At 41.6% G+C, this 19154-nt stretch overlaps 1 protein-coding gene across 2 annotated transcripts in view; it reads left to right on the top strand.

The window, feature by feature from the left end:
* The window catches only part of sugt1 (SGT1 homolog, MIS12 kinetochore complex assembly cochaperone), a 42983-nt gene extending 23829 nt beyond the window's left edge, over positions 1-19154 (top strand). For both annotated transcript variants that reach the window (XM_015050418.1, XM_015050417.1), the window contains exons 10-13: positions 94-201; positions 11037-11127; positions 13093-13265; positions 18497-19154. In XM_015050418.1, the coding sequence (XP_014905904.1) occupies positions 94-201; positions 11037-11127; positions 13093-13265; positions 18497-18598 (474 nt within the window). In that variant the 3' untranslated portion in view covers positions 18599-19154. The remainder of the gene's footprint in view (positions 1-93; positions 202-11036; positions 11128-13092; positions 13266-18496) is intronic.

Genomic DNA, 19154 nt, shown 5'->3' with positions numbered 1-19154 from the left:
CTCTTGTTGCAGCATCTCCTCACTCACACTTGTAGAGTTTACTAGTCGGTTGCTGATGATATAATGTCTAAAATCAGTTTTTCTTTTCTGCAGCTTTCTGCACAGATACAGATGGCGTCGGGCGAGGATTGTGACCTGCACTTCCACCTCCTGCACCCGATAGTACCGCAGCAGAGCACCTTCAAGATCCTCTCCACCAAGGTAGCGCTTCCAGGGTACCTTGGTACCAGGGCACCTGCCACGAGACACTCTCATACAAAAATCACGGTTTCATAACGCAGTCTGCTCGCATGGAAGTAATTGTGATCTAATTCATTTTTGTTTGTTGGAGTTGTAATCCCTGACTGTACTTATTACCTGACATATGTAGTCAGATTACAGTGAGGCGGTACTCCTGCCAGCTACGTGTTGTCCTGTCACATGCAGCCTCAATCAAATGCATCACAGAATGAGGCTGTAACATGACAAAGGCCTTGAAGATTCTTTTTGTAAATTTGATGTTAGGATGTCCCTTTTTTGTGTGTGGTTTTTTTTTTTTTTTTTTTTTCTTAAAGTGTACACGACCCCTGTTGTGCCAAACTGTCGCTTGCCAACCCAAAAACACATGGAGGTTTTGTAGTGTGCCAGAGAACAAAGAGGAAAATAACAGCCCACTTTTGTTATTTATTTAATTTTTTTCTGGGTCAGAGTGACCGCAGCCAGGCGACATTCATACACGACATGATGAAAAGGCTTCTGACTGAGCAAAGTGCAAATTTGACGCGTTGCTGGATCAGAACGGTGGCGTCGCGTTGGCAGTATTTAGAAAAGCAAATAAAAGTTCCAAAAAAACCCCAACAACAAATGAGGTTCGCTCCGATTCACGCAAAAGTGAGGAATTCTTCCAATTAATCGGATCTTTCATTTCTTTTTCCTGTGGCCTTTCATTTTGTTTTATTTTTCTGTGAGGTGCTTTAATTCCTTTGTCGGGTAAAACAACGTTAAAGCGGGAAAAGAGCATGCTGATTTGACTTTAAGCTGCTTACTGGGACCAGGGCTGATAATTACTGGGGCTGCTGCGCTGAGATCAGCTTCTTAATCTCTTCAAAAAATTAAAGCAGAATAAAGTAGGCTTTCCCTACCTTTAATTCCTTAATGCTGCTGAAGCCTTCTGAAGCTAGAGTGGAAACGGGGAAATCCACTCTCTATATACAGTGCTGCTCCTGTGCAGACACCAGCGAAGGTGCAAATCCATCCTCCCTCACACCCTTACACACACAAACACACACACTAGTATAATTTACCCGCTGAAAGTTCCTCTGCTCTCTTTAAGGTGATTACTGACCTAATGAGGAGGATGGCTACTGTTTTTTTCTTTAACTGTGCGCTAATTAGTGTGTGTTACAGATGTGGGCTAATGAATGTGCTGATTCAGGATTTATACCACTGTCAGGTTTTAGCCCCACAGATCAAGAAGCAGATTTTATCCAGCTTTTTTTCTTTAATCATCAAGGCTGTGAATGTTGGATCTCCCCCCCACCCCCTCCTCTCCTCTACCATGGCATTGATCTGCCCAACCCAGCAACATGGAGCTCTACTCTCTACTACAGAATCTTCCCCTCCCACATACAGATTTGCTTCTTTGGGTGTTTTCATACATGATAATCCGGTAGACTTAGTTTCATTCGAGACCAAAATTTGCTAATTTTTCAGATGGTTCGGTTCTCTTTCACACTGTCAAACAAGCCAAACCTTTTGAAAAACCTGCTCACCTCCTCACCTGTGGTGGCGCTGCACCAAAAACCACTGAAGGAATCGACACCAAAACCTCTGAAGAAGACACTGACCAAAACTTTAACCGTTGTGGGATTTCTCATTTGTGGATAGTAGTGGACTACAGGGTATTTCTCCTGCTAGCGCTGGGCTCTCGCGTTTGTTTTGTTTCCGTTGGTTGCCCTGTTTCGTCTGCTGTAATCGAAGTTTGTTTGCCTATTAAGTCCTGTTTGTTTGGGGAGGTGTTGATGTGTAACTGAACTTTGGTGTGGACAAAAAAAGTGAATAAACCTAAGTGTCTCTGGTGCAGTTTGAATGCAGTATGAATGGAAGCGAACCGGAGACCACTCCAAAAGTGTGAAGTGGACTATAATGTAACCAAACAAACCCGTGAGCCTATTGCTAGCAGTGAAAAAAGGGTCATAGTCTTTTTGCCAAAGACAATAAAGAAGTCCTACAACCACTAAAATCTGACGCTACACCATTTTTATGTTTACATTTTGCAAAGAAGGAAGTTGCGGTCATGTTCTGAAGGTTTTCGTGTCGTTTCTTTCAGTGGTTCTTGGTGCAGCGCCACCACAGGTGAGGAGGTGAGCAGGTTTTCAAAGGGGTTTGGATCGTTTGACAGAGTGCAGCGTGAAAGAGAACTGCAAAATTTATCAAATGTTGCAACTTTGACCCCCAAACAAACATAGTCACCCTAAAAATGGCCTCAGTGGGAGAGTTAAAAGGAGAAAACTACTTCTGACTTAAGACAAAGCAAAGACTTGTCTCACATTTACCCCCAAAAATACTTTGAAGACGCTTCCAGACTTTTAGGAAAACATTATTTGGAGTCATTAAACTAAAGTGAAACATTTGGTAAGATGTGTCTCATTCCATTAGATTGAAGAAATAACCTTAAGCAAACAGAGTTAGCAACCTTCCAATACGGGTGAATTAGAGCAGTTCTGCACAGGAGAGTGGACCACAGTTTCTCTGGAAAGACTTTAAAGATCCTTTGCCAGTTTTTGTAAACGCTCAATATCAGCTGCTGCTGCCAATAGCAGCGCAGCTGATATTGACTTTGGGAGGTAATTGGTTCTTAACAAACTCCTCATTTGTAAGCTAAATTTTTACAAAAGCTCTTTAAACTGTTAATGACGTGAAAGATCTGATTAAAAAAAGAAAGAGCTAAAAGCAGGATCCTGAAAGGAGCCAAATGTGTGTGTGTGTGTGTGTGTGTGTGTGTGTGTCTATATATATATATATATATATATATATATATATATATATATACACAGTAGTGAAACTACTGGAAAACTTCAGCTAAAAGTTTACCAGAATATTCTACTCATTTTGACACAATTATCAAACTGAAATCCCACACCAAGTCATACGGAGGAGAGGAAAAAGCAAATTTCTCGTGAAAGCATAATGTTACGGACTATATTAAGACAGGCGACCTTTATGAGAAATGAAAAAGGGATTTGTCTGAGATACACAAACCACCTACATAAAGGAAAGTGAGTGCATCAGAACCTCCTTTGAAATGGTTGATTATTATGAGAAAACGGGTAAATCAAGTCGTGTGGGTTTTTTTTATTTTTATTTTTATATAATTGTCAAAGCAGTGACGAAGCTTTGTGTGACTTATCGACTTTAGCGTCGTTCTCCATCCGAGCAGCATGAGCATCAGCTTTAGAGGCGTTTTGTTTTGCAGATCACAAGCCTTTGAAGCCTTTTTTGCCTCACAGTGAATTTGCAGCAACTCATCACTGACGCAATAAGACAGAAAACCCCTGTCCTAATTTGTCCATAAAATGGACTTGGAGACGTCAGAGATGTGTTCAAGTTCATATATATTAGTTTTTTTTACTGTTGTTATTTGTCAAGTCAGTTTCTCACAGAAACTGTGGTGGTGGAGGGGAGAGAAAATGGGAGAACTAGGAGCGAGCCTTAAAGATGCGGGGGGGCTTGCACTAATGCGACGCTTTGTGTGGTTAAACACGCCAGGTCTGCCTCTAACTCGTCTCGTGCTCGATTGGAGCGGCGCTGCCCAGCAGACGGGAAACGGGTGACTAAGACTCTGTGAACGCCCGCGGGCCACGCCGCTGACCTGTAAACATCAAATCACTTCCCAGCGAACAGATTCCTCCCCCCCGGCGTAACGCCGCCAGGCAGTCACACGCCGGACGGCACGACGCGTCTGCAAACATCAGGGGGGAAATCAATCGCTGCTTGTTTAGCGCTTTCTGAAACTTCTCCTCGTTAGAGAGAGAACTTCACTTGATGTGGTCACGTGTTCCTCGAAGCCCGCAAACCCAGCCGAGGATTGAGAATTACACTTGGATGCACCGTGCCGAGGGAAAATCTTTTAGCGGATTTCTATGCAGTTTGCTTCAAAGATATCAGACTTTTCGCTGCAGCAATCTTGATCTTTACTTCTCCGAGGCTTCGAAAGTTTTTTTTTTTTCTTCCTTTATTTTCCGTTCCACACACTTTCCCTCCAGTCCTATTACCACAGCCATCACAATGCATAACACAGTAGTTCAGAGGATGACTCTACAAATAACAACAAAAAAAAATCAAGGAGAGTTGAAAGGTATCTGAAAGTCGTGGTTTAAGAAATAGGAAAACTTTTTGCTGAGTCAGTCGAAACAAATATACGTTGTTTTTTTTTTGTTTTTTTTTTAAATTATTTTTTCTCTTCTTGCCTCAAATTCTATTTTCTCATCTCATGTTTGAAGAAGGGAAAACTCCCGAGTATCTAAAGCTGAGGATACATCACGTCACGTTTCAACGGTGTTCAAAAAGTTCATGGTTTCAGCAGATTTTTGTGTGACGACTAAAAATTAAATTTAGTTTATTTATGTAGCACCAATTCACAACAACAACAACAAAAATCATCACTTTACTTAAGTCACACATACATTCCAGTTGATCCCAGTTATCAATCAGCGCATTCAGCTCAGTTGATTGGTCAAATTGAATGAACTCATTGACTTGCAGCATTCATGTAGCGACATTTGCTTGAGAGGACGGAACGGATACACAGAAAGAAACGGATGAACCGCGATTATCAGTCATTTTTCAAGTTCGTGGAAAGTGAAACGGTTAAAAGGAGAAGAGGCAGAACGATTAGTTGTTCCCTCATCCAGGAAGTCAAACAGAACATCAGACCAGCGGCTCCTTCTATGGAGAGGCAAAAACTTGACGTTGGCAGTCAAAGTGACAGCAAATGATGCATGTTGGAGAGTAGTAGGAGAACATGATGCAGAAGATGTTAAGGGAATCACACCCTCGTAAAAATGTCACACCACTGACGACTGATTCCTCTCAGGACGATACGGCAGAACCGTATGAAATGTCAAAGCGGTTGAAGCCGACTGAATTCAACCAACTCTTGCACAAATTCTTGTGAGGACGGTTTACACACCAGTTGGTGGCTTCAGAGCGCCAAATTATTTGTTTTACTTCTGACGGCAAAAAACAAAAAAAAGTCTTAAGAAGAACAGAGGGAAAAAGAAAACAAACATGGCCGATAAATGGGCTCTGTTTTCCACGTGTTTGGTTTGGTTTGCTCGGCTGCGACGGAGGTCTGGTCAGGGCTGTACCGCTCTCACTCTAACTGCACCATTTTTGTGCCAACTTGTCTGTCAAAAAATATATATTTAGTGTAGAGCAGACCGCTGGATGGATGATGGTTTAAAGCGTTCTGTGAGGAGCAGAGTCAGAAAGCAGAAAGGAGATTCTCCTTTCTTTCTCACAGAATTATTAATAAGAATTGTCCATAATTTGTGTTGTGCTTCCTCAGCTCTAGATGCACCACAAGAGATGTAAAAGAAAGCATGCCCTCACGGAGGAATTATTACTGAAAATCTGTTTTTTTACCCTACAAGTCAAAACCCAGGGATGATGCAAGTCCTACAGCTTGGTTCTGTTGCAATCAGTCCATTGATCTGACTCTGGATTCAGGTCAGAGCACATTTCCATCTTTGTCAGTAGAATTTTATATCTGTTATGAGAAATTAGAGTAAATTAAGTCATCTGCTAGATGTAGGAATCACACTGTCACCTCTTGAGCTGATATGATTATTAAGTCAGTTATGTACAATTGTTACTTCTTTTTTTTGTTTACTTTAAACAAAATGCATAATCTGATCAAGTCAATAATGAGCAAAACCACCACATTTGACACTGAGCCAATCATTTAGGGTTTTGGCTGCTCGGTCAGCTCAGTCCTCTCATACATCAATGGCTGCACCCTCTCATGTGTCTAGACAGCAATATTAATATTTTTATATATATATATTTTTATTTCTTCCAATTTGTCTTTGGTGGAAAAAAATCCCTTCCTGAATCCTGGTTGTACTTTTCTTCAATTCTATGTTTATAGCAGAAAGTTATTTCTATTTCTGTGTCATACTTTATTATTTTCAAAACCGGTGCATTGTGTGTGTGTGTTTTTTTTTTTTTAAATTTATTTTGTTCTTTTTTTTACCGGTGTCAAAATCTTGTTCTTGGTTCAGAAATGCACAAAATACCAAAAAGCAGGAACGCAGATAAAAACTCCAACTCTTTACCACCCTGGTGTGCCGGTATTCATCGCCATGGCTACCTATACTTCCTATGAAGATATATTGTTTCATATTGACAGCTTGTAAAATCTCACTTCTCTCATAGATGTTTGATCGGGTTATACACTTTGATGTTGGAAACTATGCACATGGGTGAAGTGAATGCTACACCGCTGTATCTGCGGTGCAGTTCTAGTCCTAACATACAGGCTGAAAGCATTTCTGATAGTTCAGTCTGACAGCAACCCCACCGGAGGAGCGAAAGGGCGAGGCGGGGCCCTACGAACTCGAAAGCACACGCTGTATGTGCGGACGTAGCAAATAATAATATATATATGAAAAAGTAGAAGCTGTAAAGAAATTCGAAGCAGAGCGTTGCATAACCCGACGTCTCTATACCATGTGCTCTCTATCGGCTGTGGCTGACCTACACAGGAGCTGGCCCTTCTCAAAAAAAAAAAAAAAACACTTCCTTTTCACTCATTTCCTCACTTTTCCATGGCAACAGCAGACACTGCATACCAGAGGTGCACGTGGGTTGCAGCTTAAACAAGGGCTCAGTCTTAGAGAGGCTGCAGCTGAGGATGGACTTAGACTCCTTCTATTTAGTTTGCTCCCTCGCCCGTCTTTCTATATTTTGTCAATTCCCTGCACGCCCACGGTCATGGCAGCACAGCTCCGGTCACTCCTTATGTTTCTGGCTTATTTCAACACCTACAGACTCGGCGTCAAAGCCGTTTTTTTTATTTTTTTTATTTCTTCCCTCCCTGGACTGTTTGTTCACAGGTCCAGTGGGCTCCTCAGGCGCCCCCCCTCACACTCACCCAAACACATAGAATACCACTTGCAGGTAATTGCAGCATTCAGACTCCTCAAACTTCCCCCTCACCTCATACAGGTGGAGCGCCGTAGACCCCGACTAACCGCCGGGCTTTCTTCATGCGTGTCTCATTTAACATTTTTGGTGCCCCGTGCGAAGCAGCTGGGGGGTGGGGGGATAAGAACACTGAAATGAACAACGGCATCAGCAAGTCGAGTTTCCCTAGATTGGCATGCATCCCTAATGAGCCCTTTAAAAAATAAATAAATAAAGGAAGAAAAAAAAAATAGAAAGCATCGCCCTCGGAGCTGTTGAGTCTCAACCAGTGTCTGACTGTAACAGGCTGCCCTGCACTGTGTTCACGCTTCATCTCCTTGCTGTCTTTAAAGACAACTTAGCAGGGGGAAGCTAAGCTGGGCTTCAGAGTACACACACACACACACACACACATTCATGAATGAATGCAGAAGCAGAGCTGTAATCTTTCAACACACTTGTGCTATTTAAACTATTTTCCTTCTTTCTTTCTTTCTGTGTGTGTGTGTGTGTGTGTGTGTGTGTGTGTGTCTCGGTGTCGTCTGTGGCACATTATCGTCAGTGCGACCTCCTCCCGTCCTCCCATCACAACAAACATCCCAACCGCAGGGGTCACCGCGACAACGGGGAGCCAATTACACACCAGTGTGTTTGATCAGAACAGACGGCTGATGCGCTCACACACACATGCGCACACACACACACACACACGGATATAAAAACGCACGTGCACTCGTTCTACTCCGAAATCATCTCTTTCCTGCAAATAACTAAAGTGCCGTCTCCCCGCTTTAATTTGCACGCCTGTCAGTGTCTAAGAATGTTGATGTTTTTTTGTTTTTTTTTCAGGGAGATTGTTTGAAATCTTCCAACATCTGGGGGGAAAAAGAGGTTAAAGATGTTGGATGAAGAGTTATGTTAGAAACTCGGTGGGGAAGATGCTTATAAACACATGTGACAAATGACACGGGTCCCTTCTGTAAATAGCCTGTATTTGTGTGTGTGTGTGTGTGTGTGTGTGTGTGTTTTGCATAGTCCAGCCCCTGGGGTCCTGTGGGTGGTGGCCCCCCGATTGTGGCTGTGCTGTCACATCCCTTTAAGGACTGTCGCCTCGCCTGTCACACACACACACAGAGTTACACACACGTGTGCACGCTGCTCGGCCTGCCACGTCCCTTGAAAGGCAGGAAACTCGGATGTGGCAGGAGATTAATGTTGTATGGCCCAGGAGCACGCATGGCGGCGCACACGCCTCCACGCAGCCGGAGCCGCGGCTTGACTCCTGCCAAACTTAAAGCATCCTAAATATTTAGGGAAGAGAAACGGCACCAGCTAGTTTATTCTTTGTTTTTTTTAGACGACAAAAGACGACCAAAAAAAAAAAAAATCTCTTTATGTTGTTGCTAGTGCGAGAATTTCAAGCACTGCTTGAAATGTCTATCACACCACGTCGGTATGTGAGGAATGAAATCCGGATTCATAAAGTTCTTAAAACAACGTAAGATGAGACGGGAACCAAAGTGCCTTCTCAGGCGGATGCTGCATCTGTCGAAAGCTTTAATGAATGTTTGATTTCCTGTGTGAAGCTGCTTCAAAACCCCAAGATTAGCTTGAGTTAGCTTCTCAAACACATATTGCTTTCAACAGAGATGGCTCCTGTCAGATTACTCTTTGGATTGATTACAAGTTGTTGCTTAATTGGTTTTGATTCTTTTTCTTTTCATTGTGGAAACAGCAATGTTGAATTCAAGCAGTTAAAAAATAAATCACAGCACTTCTGTTTAATGGGAAATTAATCAAAGTTCAGTTTGTGCAGTCAGTGACCAATCATGGCAGCTCGGCTGAATTTCGACCAATCTCCTTAGCCCCATTCTGATGCACCTTCCTGACTCGCATAGTTTCTTGAAAGCTAAACTTTTAAGATAAAAGCATAGACATTACAGGGTTCCCCAGAGTGTATTATAAACCTGGCAGCTTTGTAGTTTGTGTTTACGTATTAATAATGTCTTCCATATCGCTCTGTAGATTTGAACACAGTTCATGTTGAGTTGAATGACCAACTTTGACAACTCCTCAGGACATGATTGTGTTTTAATTAAGGTGAATATTTCAAGAAGGCTCTTGAAATGGTTATTTGCACTACAAGAGTTAATATTAGGAAGGTTATTTGCAACTTTGACTGCAACGTTTTGAATAAGGTGTTGCAAACATAAGTAGTTTTAGGCCACGACAATAAAAAAAAAAAAAAAAGCATGGCAACAACCCGGAAGAACTGATCTACTACGACGAGCAGCTCTGAAACGCAACCAACGAATGAGACGGCAACCTCGGCTAGTCAAATTTTAATCTGAATATATATGAAAGTTGAAGCTCAATGTTTAATTTTTTAGTTCTAAATTGGTCTCTCTAGAACTAGCAACCCTTGCTCCTCAGTAAAAGGTTGATAATGAAATAACACCTCATTAAAAACCAGATTTAGCTCTGTAGCCTAAACGCTACATGAATGCATATTTAATACCGAAACTTACAGGCCTCCCCTGCCCTGCCCTCAAGTTTTTTTTTTCCCCCCACATCAGCAATTAAAGTTGTGGATCTGTCATTTATTGGTTAAAAAAAAAAGCGGCCGATGTTGATTTGGAGATTTTGACGCTGCTGTGTCGCTAGCTGGGCCCACTGCTAAAAATACTTATTGCTGAGCTCAAAGGTTTCCATCCAAGTCGTTCCAAGGCTCGGTGTGTTTGCCAGAGTTATGAACAGTATTTCGATGCATTAGAGTCGTGTGGGATGACAGCAGTCATTTTATGTACCAGTCAAGCCCTCCGGTGTTACCAGGGAAACCAGGATATATATGACTTGTGAAGAAGTTGAGGCATTAATTGAGAAACTTGAAGCTAAAAATGTTACTCTGAACGATTTTCCACGTCTATATCACTGTTTTTGTTTTTAAGCTGAATATGAGGTGCTATTTGCAATAAACCTGTTAGATCAAATATCCCATTTAACAATTTCACAAACCAAATTCCCTGTAAAGTGATGACTTGAGCGGATCCGGGGGTCCGTCGCTGTGGATGTTCCGTTTTTAGCCCCTGCGTGGAGCAGAAAGTGATGACGCGTACCAAAGCAGTCTACCGGCGTACAGCCACCTCGCGCACGCTAGCTCATCACCTCTAACAGCGATTGCACCGCCCGGTTCCCCTCGATCTGCTCGCCCCCGGCCCCCCAGCACCGTCTGCCTCCACCCTCATAAATGAATCATCATGTCGCCCAGCAGAGCAGAAATGTTCCTTAATTGCATCGACATCACTGGATCTGTCTTTCGTGTGTCAAAACGCACACGGCATTAATAGGAGGGGAGAGGGGTCTCTCTCTCTCTCTCTCTCTCTCTCTCTCTCTCTCTCTCTCTCTCTCTCCTGCCATGTCAGTGCGACTCAGTGTCCGTGTCCTTTTCTTTGCTGCATTGTTTTCCTCCTCTACTATGTTCTCCGTGTGTAACGATTCGGATCAAATGCTGCTGTGTGGAATTAGGATTCGCTGCCTCTCCCCCTCCTCTCTTTCTCTCTCTCTCCCCCATGCCCCGTCTCTCATACCGGCCCTCTGGCTGACAGGCGTCTCGTTAGCGCGGTGTGTCTGTCAGTGAGGTTGGAGATTGAGCTGTGCCCCCGCATACCCCCGATGTCTCTCTCCAACTGTCTCTCTCTCTCCTTCTTTCTTTCTTTCCTTTCACTCATTCACAGGCTAAGTCGTTCCGCGGCTCCCCCGAAACAAGCGGCTCTTTCAGGCCTCAGTAATGATCCGATGTGTTGTGCTTATTTTCATCCACTTTTGGTCAAACGTTGTGTGTTTCTCTCTCTCTCTTTGTTTTCTGTTAGGTGGAAATCAAGATGAAGAAGATGGACGCCATCAGATGGGAGAAGCTGGAGGGAGAAGGACAGGAGTCCAACATCAAACACTTCAATCCGAGTCAGTCCTCAGCTTCGGTGTTTACGCTCTGTTTTTTTTTTTTTTTTCTTTTTTTACTTCACTAATCTATCTGTATCTGGTCTCCTGTCTCCACTGCCGTCAGTCCGTCTCACTATCTTCCTCCTGAACCACTTCTTCTTGTTTCTTTCTGTCTCTGTGCGAAGATCAATATAAGCTCCTGTTTGTCTGTTCTTCACTAAAATGAGAGTGGGCAGTCGGGCCCTGCTAGAGTCTTTCATTAGCGTGACGGCGAGGGAAAGGGAAGGTAGCGGCGGCAGCGGCGCGACTCGGTATTTCAGCCCACGCTTTCCTGCTACGGATGGGATTAAATACGCACGTAGTTGTGTCGGTGGGGAAGGCAAAGTCATCGTTAAGTGGGCATCCTAACTATTTTTCCACTGCCCAGATTTTTTTTATTTTTTTATTTTTAACCAGGGCATGCTTTTAACTTGTGATGCGTTCGAACATGATATTTGGGAATTTTTTATGAAACGTGTCCACACTTGGCCTGAATCTGTCTGCTGCCGCATTTATGTAAATCTGCGTCTGGATTACTCGTCCTGCTCTGCCTCTCCATCTCTTTCTGGGATTATAAGCTGATCTTTTTACATCCGGAGAAAACAGAAATCAAATCTCGGGGTGATTGTTTGCCAAATGAGTTTATTCGTTCAGCCTTGCTGGGTGTGTTCTAATGAAACCATTAATGGTGAACTCCAGTAAAGTTGACATTTTGGTTCAAGTGGTTGCATACCATTTGAACTTTATCACAGAACTACAAGCTTCAGTGTCATTTGTTGAGTTTTTAGGTGATGGACCAACAAAATAATGCATAATTGAGAAGAGGAAGGAAAGTGATGCTTCTGTTTTTAACATTTCAAATTAGAATCTACTTGTTTCATCAGCAGGGAAGTTTCCAAACCTGGGCTTCATGGAAGAAAGGCAAGAATAAACATTTTCTGGGGGGATTGAAAGAAACATTTCAAATGTCATAAAGTTTGCCACAAGCAGGCCCGGCGTAATCGGGTGGGCGTGTGGAGGGCCGAGCCCAGGATGGGTAATTGAAATTCAATTCAATTTCAAAAAGTTTTTATTGATTCCAAGGGGAAATTAAATAACCTAATCATGTGCGCCTTCAAGATGATCTCATTTGACATTTCTCTTTAAAAACAAAAACAACAGCTATTTTTCATTTTCATAATATCGAAACAGATCCCGGCTACAAAAATTGGTAAAAATGGAGTGAAGCATCATGTTGCACTCAGATTATTTCTCACACGACTTTCTAACTTTTCATTAAAGAAATAGACAAAAGATACTGGAAACACAAATTTCTAAGGGTTTTGCGACATGTGAGCTAAAGTTTATGCTGATCATAATTCCTCTGCATTTCACAGTTTAAGTCTTTGATTTATTTTAACAAACAACCTGGTTATTTAATTTGAAAAGTTGCATAGATGTTTCTTCATACAAATGAAAAAAAAAAAAAAAACATGCTTACTGGCAAACATTTCAAAAAAGGCGCTACGATCAGATTAAACCAAAATTATACTTTTGGCTCTACATGAAAAAGGTGCTGATTGGTGGAAAAACTAACACTGCAGTTACAAATACGAAAGCATATTTTTGTGTGATTTGAAATGTAAAGAGAAATGAAGTGGTAGATTCTTAGCTTATAAAACAAATTTGATTATATTCAGAGACTGAATGCAAAATGAACGCCACACTTTTCAGATTTTTACGATGAAAGCAAAGCGTTATTTTTGCTCCCTCTTCAAAATGAAGGCCTACTTATTGTTGGTCTGCCTCGTAAAAACCCCAGTAAAACGCACTGAGGTTTCCACTCACAACCAAGCGTGAAACAGTTAAACCGTTCTGCTCTTTCTGTCTCCTACCTTCTCAGATTTTTCCCACCTTAACATTTTCCATCTTCAGTAAACTAACATTTCAAGTTCTTCTCTTTTTCAGATCAGTACCCGACGTCTTCCCACTACACCCACAAGTGGGACAAGATGGTGATGGACATAAGCGAGGAGGAGAAGAACGAGAAGCTGGAGGGAGACGCGGCGCTCAACAAGCTCTTCCAGCAGATCTACTCGGACGGCTCGGACGACGTCAAGCGGGCCATGAACAAATCCTTCGTGAGTACTCGCTCCTGCGGTGACGCGGCTTCACGTTTGTCAGAGTTGACACCTATTAAACACAGCAAATAACACAGGAAAGACAAGAGAAAGTTAGATTCTTAATACTCGCGAGGAGAACAGGCAGAGATGTGCTTTCAGTTACAAATCTCCTACTGCTCTGAAGCACATTTGCCTGCCCCTCTCTTTTTTTATTGTCTTTAGGATCCCTAATCACAGAGAGCTCTGGAACTCTAAAGGGAGGGGGAAAGACACTTCATCACACAGTCACAGCGCCAAGATTATCGCTAACTAACAACACAATCTATCTAACACTAGCTTATCCAGTTCCTGACCCAGGATCAAACAGGACAAGTTGTGAATCTTCATGGCGACGATTCTACAGCTATCTAAAAGGTCAAAAGCAGGGCGTTCTGCGAAGAACTGCTGTCTCTGCTCTTCTTCAGAGAGGCCCTCTGAGAAAGGAAATCAGTGATTAACAAAACAGAAACATTTCTTAAAAGATATGACTAAAACAAATAAGAGTACATAAACTAAGAACATATTAAAGGTATAACAAATAGTTGATAATAATACAATTTACCTAACAACGTTCGCTCATAGTGTAAACTGCAAAAACCTAAGCGATGCCACGCGTTGTTCTTTACAGGTCATTTTTTTCCCCCAGGTGTGCAGAAAGGAAGCACTTTTGTCATCACTCTTGTATTGATCTTTCTGAGAACTTAAAATAAATGAAATAGAGTTTCAGGTCCACTCTACATAAAAATGTAATAAATCTCGTGGCTGCGAATGTTTCCTCGTCTGCATTCATCCGGTGAAGGTCTTATTGTAGCTCAGAGGCAGGAAGAGCTCAATAAGTGTCCTAGTGGCAGGAGTCTGGCGGGAAAATCAAAAAATCGCGACGAAATCCTCTAAAAGTCTGCCTTCCCTCCTCTTCTGTTTATAGCGAGCAGCTATGTAGATGTTTGTGGAGACCGTGAGGAGAAATAGAGAAATATCTTGTAAAATAAAGGTGGCTTAGATATTAAAAATGATGGGTTTGACTGGATCACTAGGAGTTTTTGTCAACATCCCAAAATTGTTGTTCCTGTTGCAATAAGCAGTAAATCAATTAATCGCATGATAAATTAAAACAAACTCCTTTTGCATAATTTATTCTTTTTGTCTTTTCTCTCTTTTTCTTCCAAAAACTGATAAGTCTTCAGACTGCACGTTTTTTGAACATCAATTTTGTTTATAGATATTTCCTAACTCATTTTATTTTTTGTTTCTGTTGTTTTGTGTATTTATTTTGGACATTTAAAATGTCTTCCAGTGTTAAATGTTCATTAGAATTTAAAGTGTTAAACTTTCGAGAAAGTGTTCTTTCATTATTATCACCCTCGCCACGATATTCCTTTAAAATGCTCTCAAAACAGCAGCATTGTCGTTTATCACTGTGACTTCTCTGAGAATTTATCGTCCGGCAAAATCTGTCACTGTGACAGACTCCGTCGTTTGGAGTAGAAAAAGAAAAGTCAAACCAAAATCAAAAAGTCGCAAACATCCATAAACTGTTAACGTCATGTTTTATTGGACCACATTTCTCTGCATTTCTCTGTGCAAGTGCATTTAAATTCCTTTAAGATTAAACTGCTACTGGAAACAAAACTACCGCCCAGCCACAACTGGATGACATTGACGGTACACATGATGAACTGCTGTTTTTCCTTTTCATTTAGGTAATTGAATATCTTGAGTTTGCCTTTTTTATCCAGTCTATATAATTTATCTGCGTTAAGCAGACCTAGAGAAGCTGTTTGGCATTGAACGGAACTAAAGGTTAATTCATTGCACAACCTGAGGAACAAATACAGAGAAAACCTAACTACTGCATTTATTAGGGCGCCAAGGTTCTTGACCCAGCCATCAACAAAAGTGGTGTGTGCCTCCGTAGGCAGTTGCCATATCAACGGCCTTTACTGCAGACAAATACTTTGGTTCGCTTTAAAAGAAAAGCCCGTGCAGGTGTTGAGATCCGTCTCTGCTGCAGCCACGTTCGAGTCGGTCGGTTTCTAACCAGGTCTATTGTCATGTGCACAATCCGCAAAACTGACTCTTAGGACACTTGTGGTATGCCGTCGACAGAAGGCATTGTAATTTTTTTCCCCAAAAAATATTTTAGGGGTTTTCATGATTTATAATGAAAGGCTGCAGCATCTCCCGGTCTGTGATGTTACTTCCTGTGTACATATAGACCTCAGATAGTGGAAGATGAATGTGCAGAAAGCTCTGCAAGTTTTTGTTCACATGGGATTAAGTGGAACCACATGGAAATGTCTTAAACTCAGAATGATCAACAAGTCCCATCAAAACAGAGAGGAAGCATGCTATCTGTTAGCCTAGCACTTCAGCAAACTGCTTTGTGTGCTACACTCTGTCAGCAGGAGCAAAGACATGAGTTTATTAAAACCTGCTGATGTCTCAGAAATAGCCTTTTTTCCTCCAAAGAGATCCGGGGCTTAATCAGAACCCGTCTAGAGCTGGTTCTGAGTCGGTTCTAAACAAGGGAAGCGATGGGTTTAACATCCAAAGTTATTCAGAGGATTTGGAGAAGATTGTATATTGCAAGGACACTTAGCCACACAAATCATATTATTTACCTCAGTATCCATGGAAACAGATGTTGTATCCTTATAGATAGATAGCTGGATAGACCAAATGTATTTCTTTGTCTTTTTTCTGTCTCTTTCTTTTTGACTTTGTCTTTAATTTTCTCTTTCTTTTTTTCTCTTTCCTTCAGTTTGTCTTTCTTTCTGTCTTTATTAGCACCCACAGGAGAAATTCGTGTTAACCCTGTTTTTGAAGTGTTTTTTTATGAAGCCCTCATATTCCCTATCAGCCGGTCTCTGAGCCGATCGGAACCAGCAGCTCGTTTTATCACCACCACCTGGCAATAATAAAAGACGGGCGGCAATCGGGACACGAGTCTCGAAATAACATTAATGGATTTTGCTGAAATTGTCAGTTTTAAGCTCAGATCTGTGTTAACGTATTGATCTGCACAAACGCTGCGGCATCAAAAGAAACATGGGAAGCATACGAGAGGCTGATGCTTACCCAACGTTTCTCAGTGTTTAGATCTTTGTCTTTTTGTCTAGTCTTAAATTAGACAACACAAATTATTTAGCTGTTGGAAGGACAGGTTTCTAACCCTTGTCCCTTGTTTTAAAACCATCTAAAAGAAACTGATTCTGGAGTTTTAAATATGGTCGGAGTTTTGTTGATTGGGTGTTGGCCTGCATAAACCATCACTAGCTCCTATAAAAAAAAATGGTTCTTTCAACTGACCTAAAAACCAAGCGTAGAAATGGCATTGATTTGATGACTGAGACTTGTCAACAAATCCCTAATTGGATCCTGATTATTATATCCTGACCATTCCTAATTAAAAAAACAAAAGACTTGCGTTTTTCCCTCTTAGTCCACTTAGCTCACCACGTTCTGCCTTTTTAGCTCTCATTTGTACATCAGTAGTCACTTCTTGCAGGTAATCTACAGATACACACAAGACAAACACAGATACCTACAGCCTCATTTTATTGGTAATTGCAGCTGCACAAGCAGTCGTCTGTCTGCTGTTTGGGCTCAAGGTTGGTTTTCCTGCTGAAAACCCAGCAGATCGATGTGAGTTTTAACAATTTAAAGGACCCGGGGAATTCCAAACGCACTCCGAGCGTGTGCAGAAAATAACCCGTTGTAGTCCTTTGAAATAAAACGAAGAAGAAACCTCTGTCAGTCTCTGCGCTTTTTGTGGAGAGCTGACCTTTTGATAGAGGCAGCTCTGGTCTTTTCACTCTGTAATAATCTTAAGTAATGTTGATGCCGGCCGCAGATTGACCATCGCCAAATGCACGTTAATGACAGAGACTCGGGCTAATTTGGATTCTGAACTCAGACTAAAAAAAAAACAAAAAAAACAGGCTTTCTTCTCGGTGGATGTGTAACACGCTCACACTCCTGAACCGACAGCGACCCAGAGTCTCTTAAAGAAGACATCCATCTGCACTTATCTACAGGGATTGATTTATCACCGGCTGTAAGAGAGGAGCTGAGTGCAAAGTTCACACGACCCAAAGTCAAAACCACACAAAAAATGGAAAATGGGGGGGAAACTCCGTTTATAGAAGGTTATTTTATTTGAGGGAAGCTGCACACGTCGCAGTGATCAGCGTAAGGTTTCAGCCTTAAGAGAATCATTCACCGTCGTTCCCAGCAGAATTAACCTGCGACTCTTTTTAACATTCATGCCAAGTAGGTGTTTGCTCCAACATTCACCAGCGCTAGAGCAGTGTAAGCATCCGTTTACATTGCAACGCCGGCGCTCAATTAAAAAAAAAAAAAAAAAAGCCAGGGAAGGGAAGGGTGGTGGAAATAAAGATGTAGCAGTGGAGAGTGTTTCTCTAGTCGCATTGATTACTGCGAGAGCATCTTCACAGGTCTGCCCAGAAAGACCCAGAACACGTCCTTCCACCGACTCAGAGAGCAGACTTTAAAACACTGCTAGTGGATAAATCACTGAACGGCTTGGCACCGCAATACATTAAAGATGTGCTGTTGTCATACTGACCTTCCAAACCACTCAGGTCTTCTGGTTCTGCAATCAGTGCATTTCCTCCTCAAATCTGGAACAAACTTCAAGAAACCCGCAAAACTGCTGAAACACTGAGCTACTTTAAATCAACTCTAAACCCTCCTGATTAGAGTTGCCTTTGATCTGGTCACAATATTTTCAACTTCTCTTTATTTCGCCCTTGAATTGTATTTTTGTTTGTTTTCTTTTATCACTTTGTAAAGCTCTTTGAACTGCATTGTTGCTGAATTGTGTTAAACGAATAAACCTGCCTTATGATTTAACATCATTTTCACATAGAGCCACGTTGGTGTGGATTGTCAATGAATTATCAATTAAATTCTCAATTAAAACAGTTTGTTTATATATGCGTTTTCTCTGGATACTATTAAAATCAGTTTGGTGCACTTAAACATTACATTGTGACAAAAAAAAAAAAGTAAAAACAGGAGAAATCTACCACAACTGATAGCAATATTATATTTATGTAGCCAGCTCCACTTTTACTGGAGTAGAATGAACCTTTATTTTTTTGCATATTTGGCACATTATAACAAAACTGAAATAAGAACTTTAAAAACAAACTTATAGTTATTATCTGTTTCTCCTCCCTGTGCAGATGGAGTCTGGTGGTACGGTCCTGAGCACCAACTGGGGCGATGTTGGCACGAGGAAGGTGGACGTGAAGCCACCAGATGACGTGGAGTTCAAGAAATACTGAATGTTCCCCTGCGTCCCTTTTTTTTTTTTTTTTTTTTTTTTTTTTTTTTTATAAACATCGTCTGTCTACACATTTGCCCACCTGAGCTCCTTCGGGATCCCTCGTTGCACAGCAGTCTGCTCTTTAGCCTCCTTCCTCCAGGAGGCGCTGCATTCCCATTATCTCTCCACCGAAAACAAGCTTATCAACTGATTGGGTTTGAAATGTGAATGATCTGGTTTTTTTTATTTTATTTTAAGAGGCCGATGGACTTAAAAAGGGAATCGGTAGACCTGAAATGCAGCTATTCAGCCTTCAGATGAGTTTTCTCTAAACAGCCACAGCCTTTCTGTTTGGAAGCCTTTTCACAATTTGCCGTCTTCAGCAGAGTGTAAAAAAAATGTACAATTGCTTAGGATAAGAACTACAAGTGAATTATTATTTTTTTCTTCCTGTGAAGAGTCTGCACCAGTGCTCTGTTTCTTGACTCGTCGGCCAATGGCTCAGCACATGGCGTTCCATCAGTGTGACTCAAGCCTCATTGTAAATAAAAAAGATTTCTTGTTTGGGCTGTAAA

This window comes from Poecilia latipinna, unplaced genomic scaffold (assembly GCF_001443285.1).
Source record: "Poecilia latipinna isolate Pla-1442-1.1 unplaced genomic scaffold, P_latipinna-1.0 Scaffold990, whole genome shotgun sequence".
NCBI classification, from domain to species: Eukaryota; Metazoa; Chordata; class Actinopteri; order Cyprinodontiformes; family Poeciliidae; genus Poecilia; species Poecilia latipinna.
The sequence above is the reverse complement of the archived record's forward strand: the minus strand, read 5'-3'. Positions and strand labels throughout refer to the sequence as shown.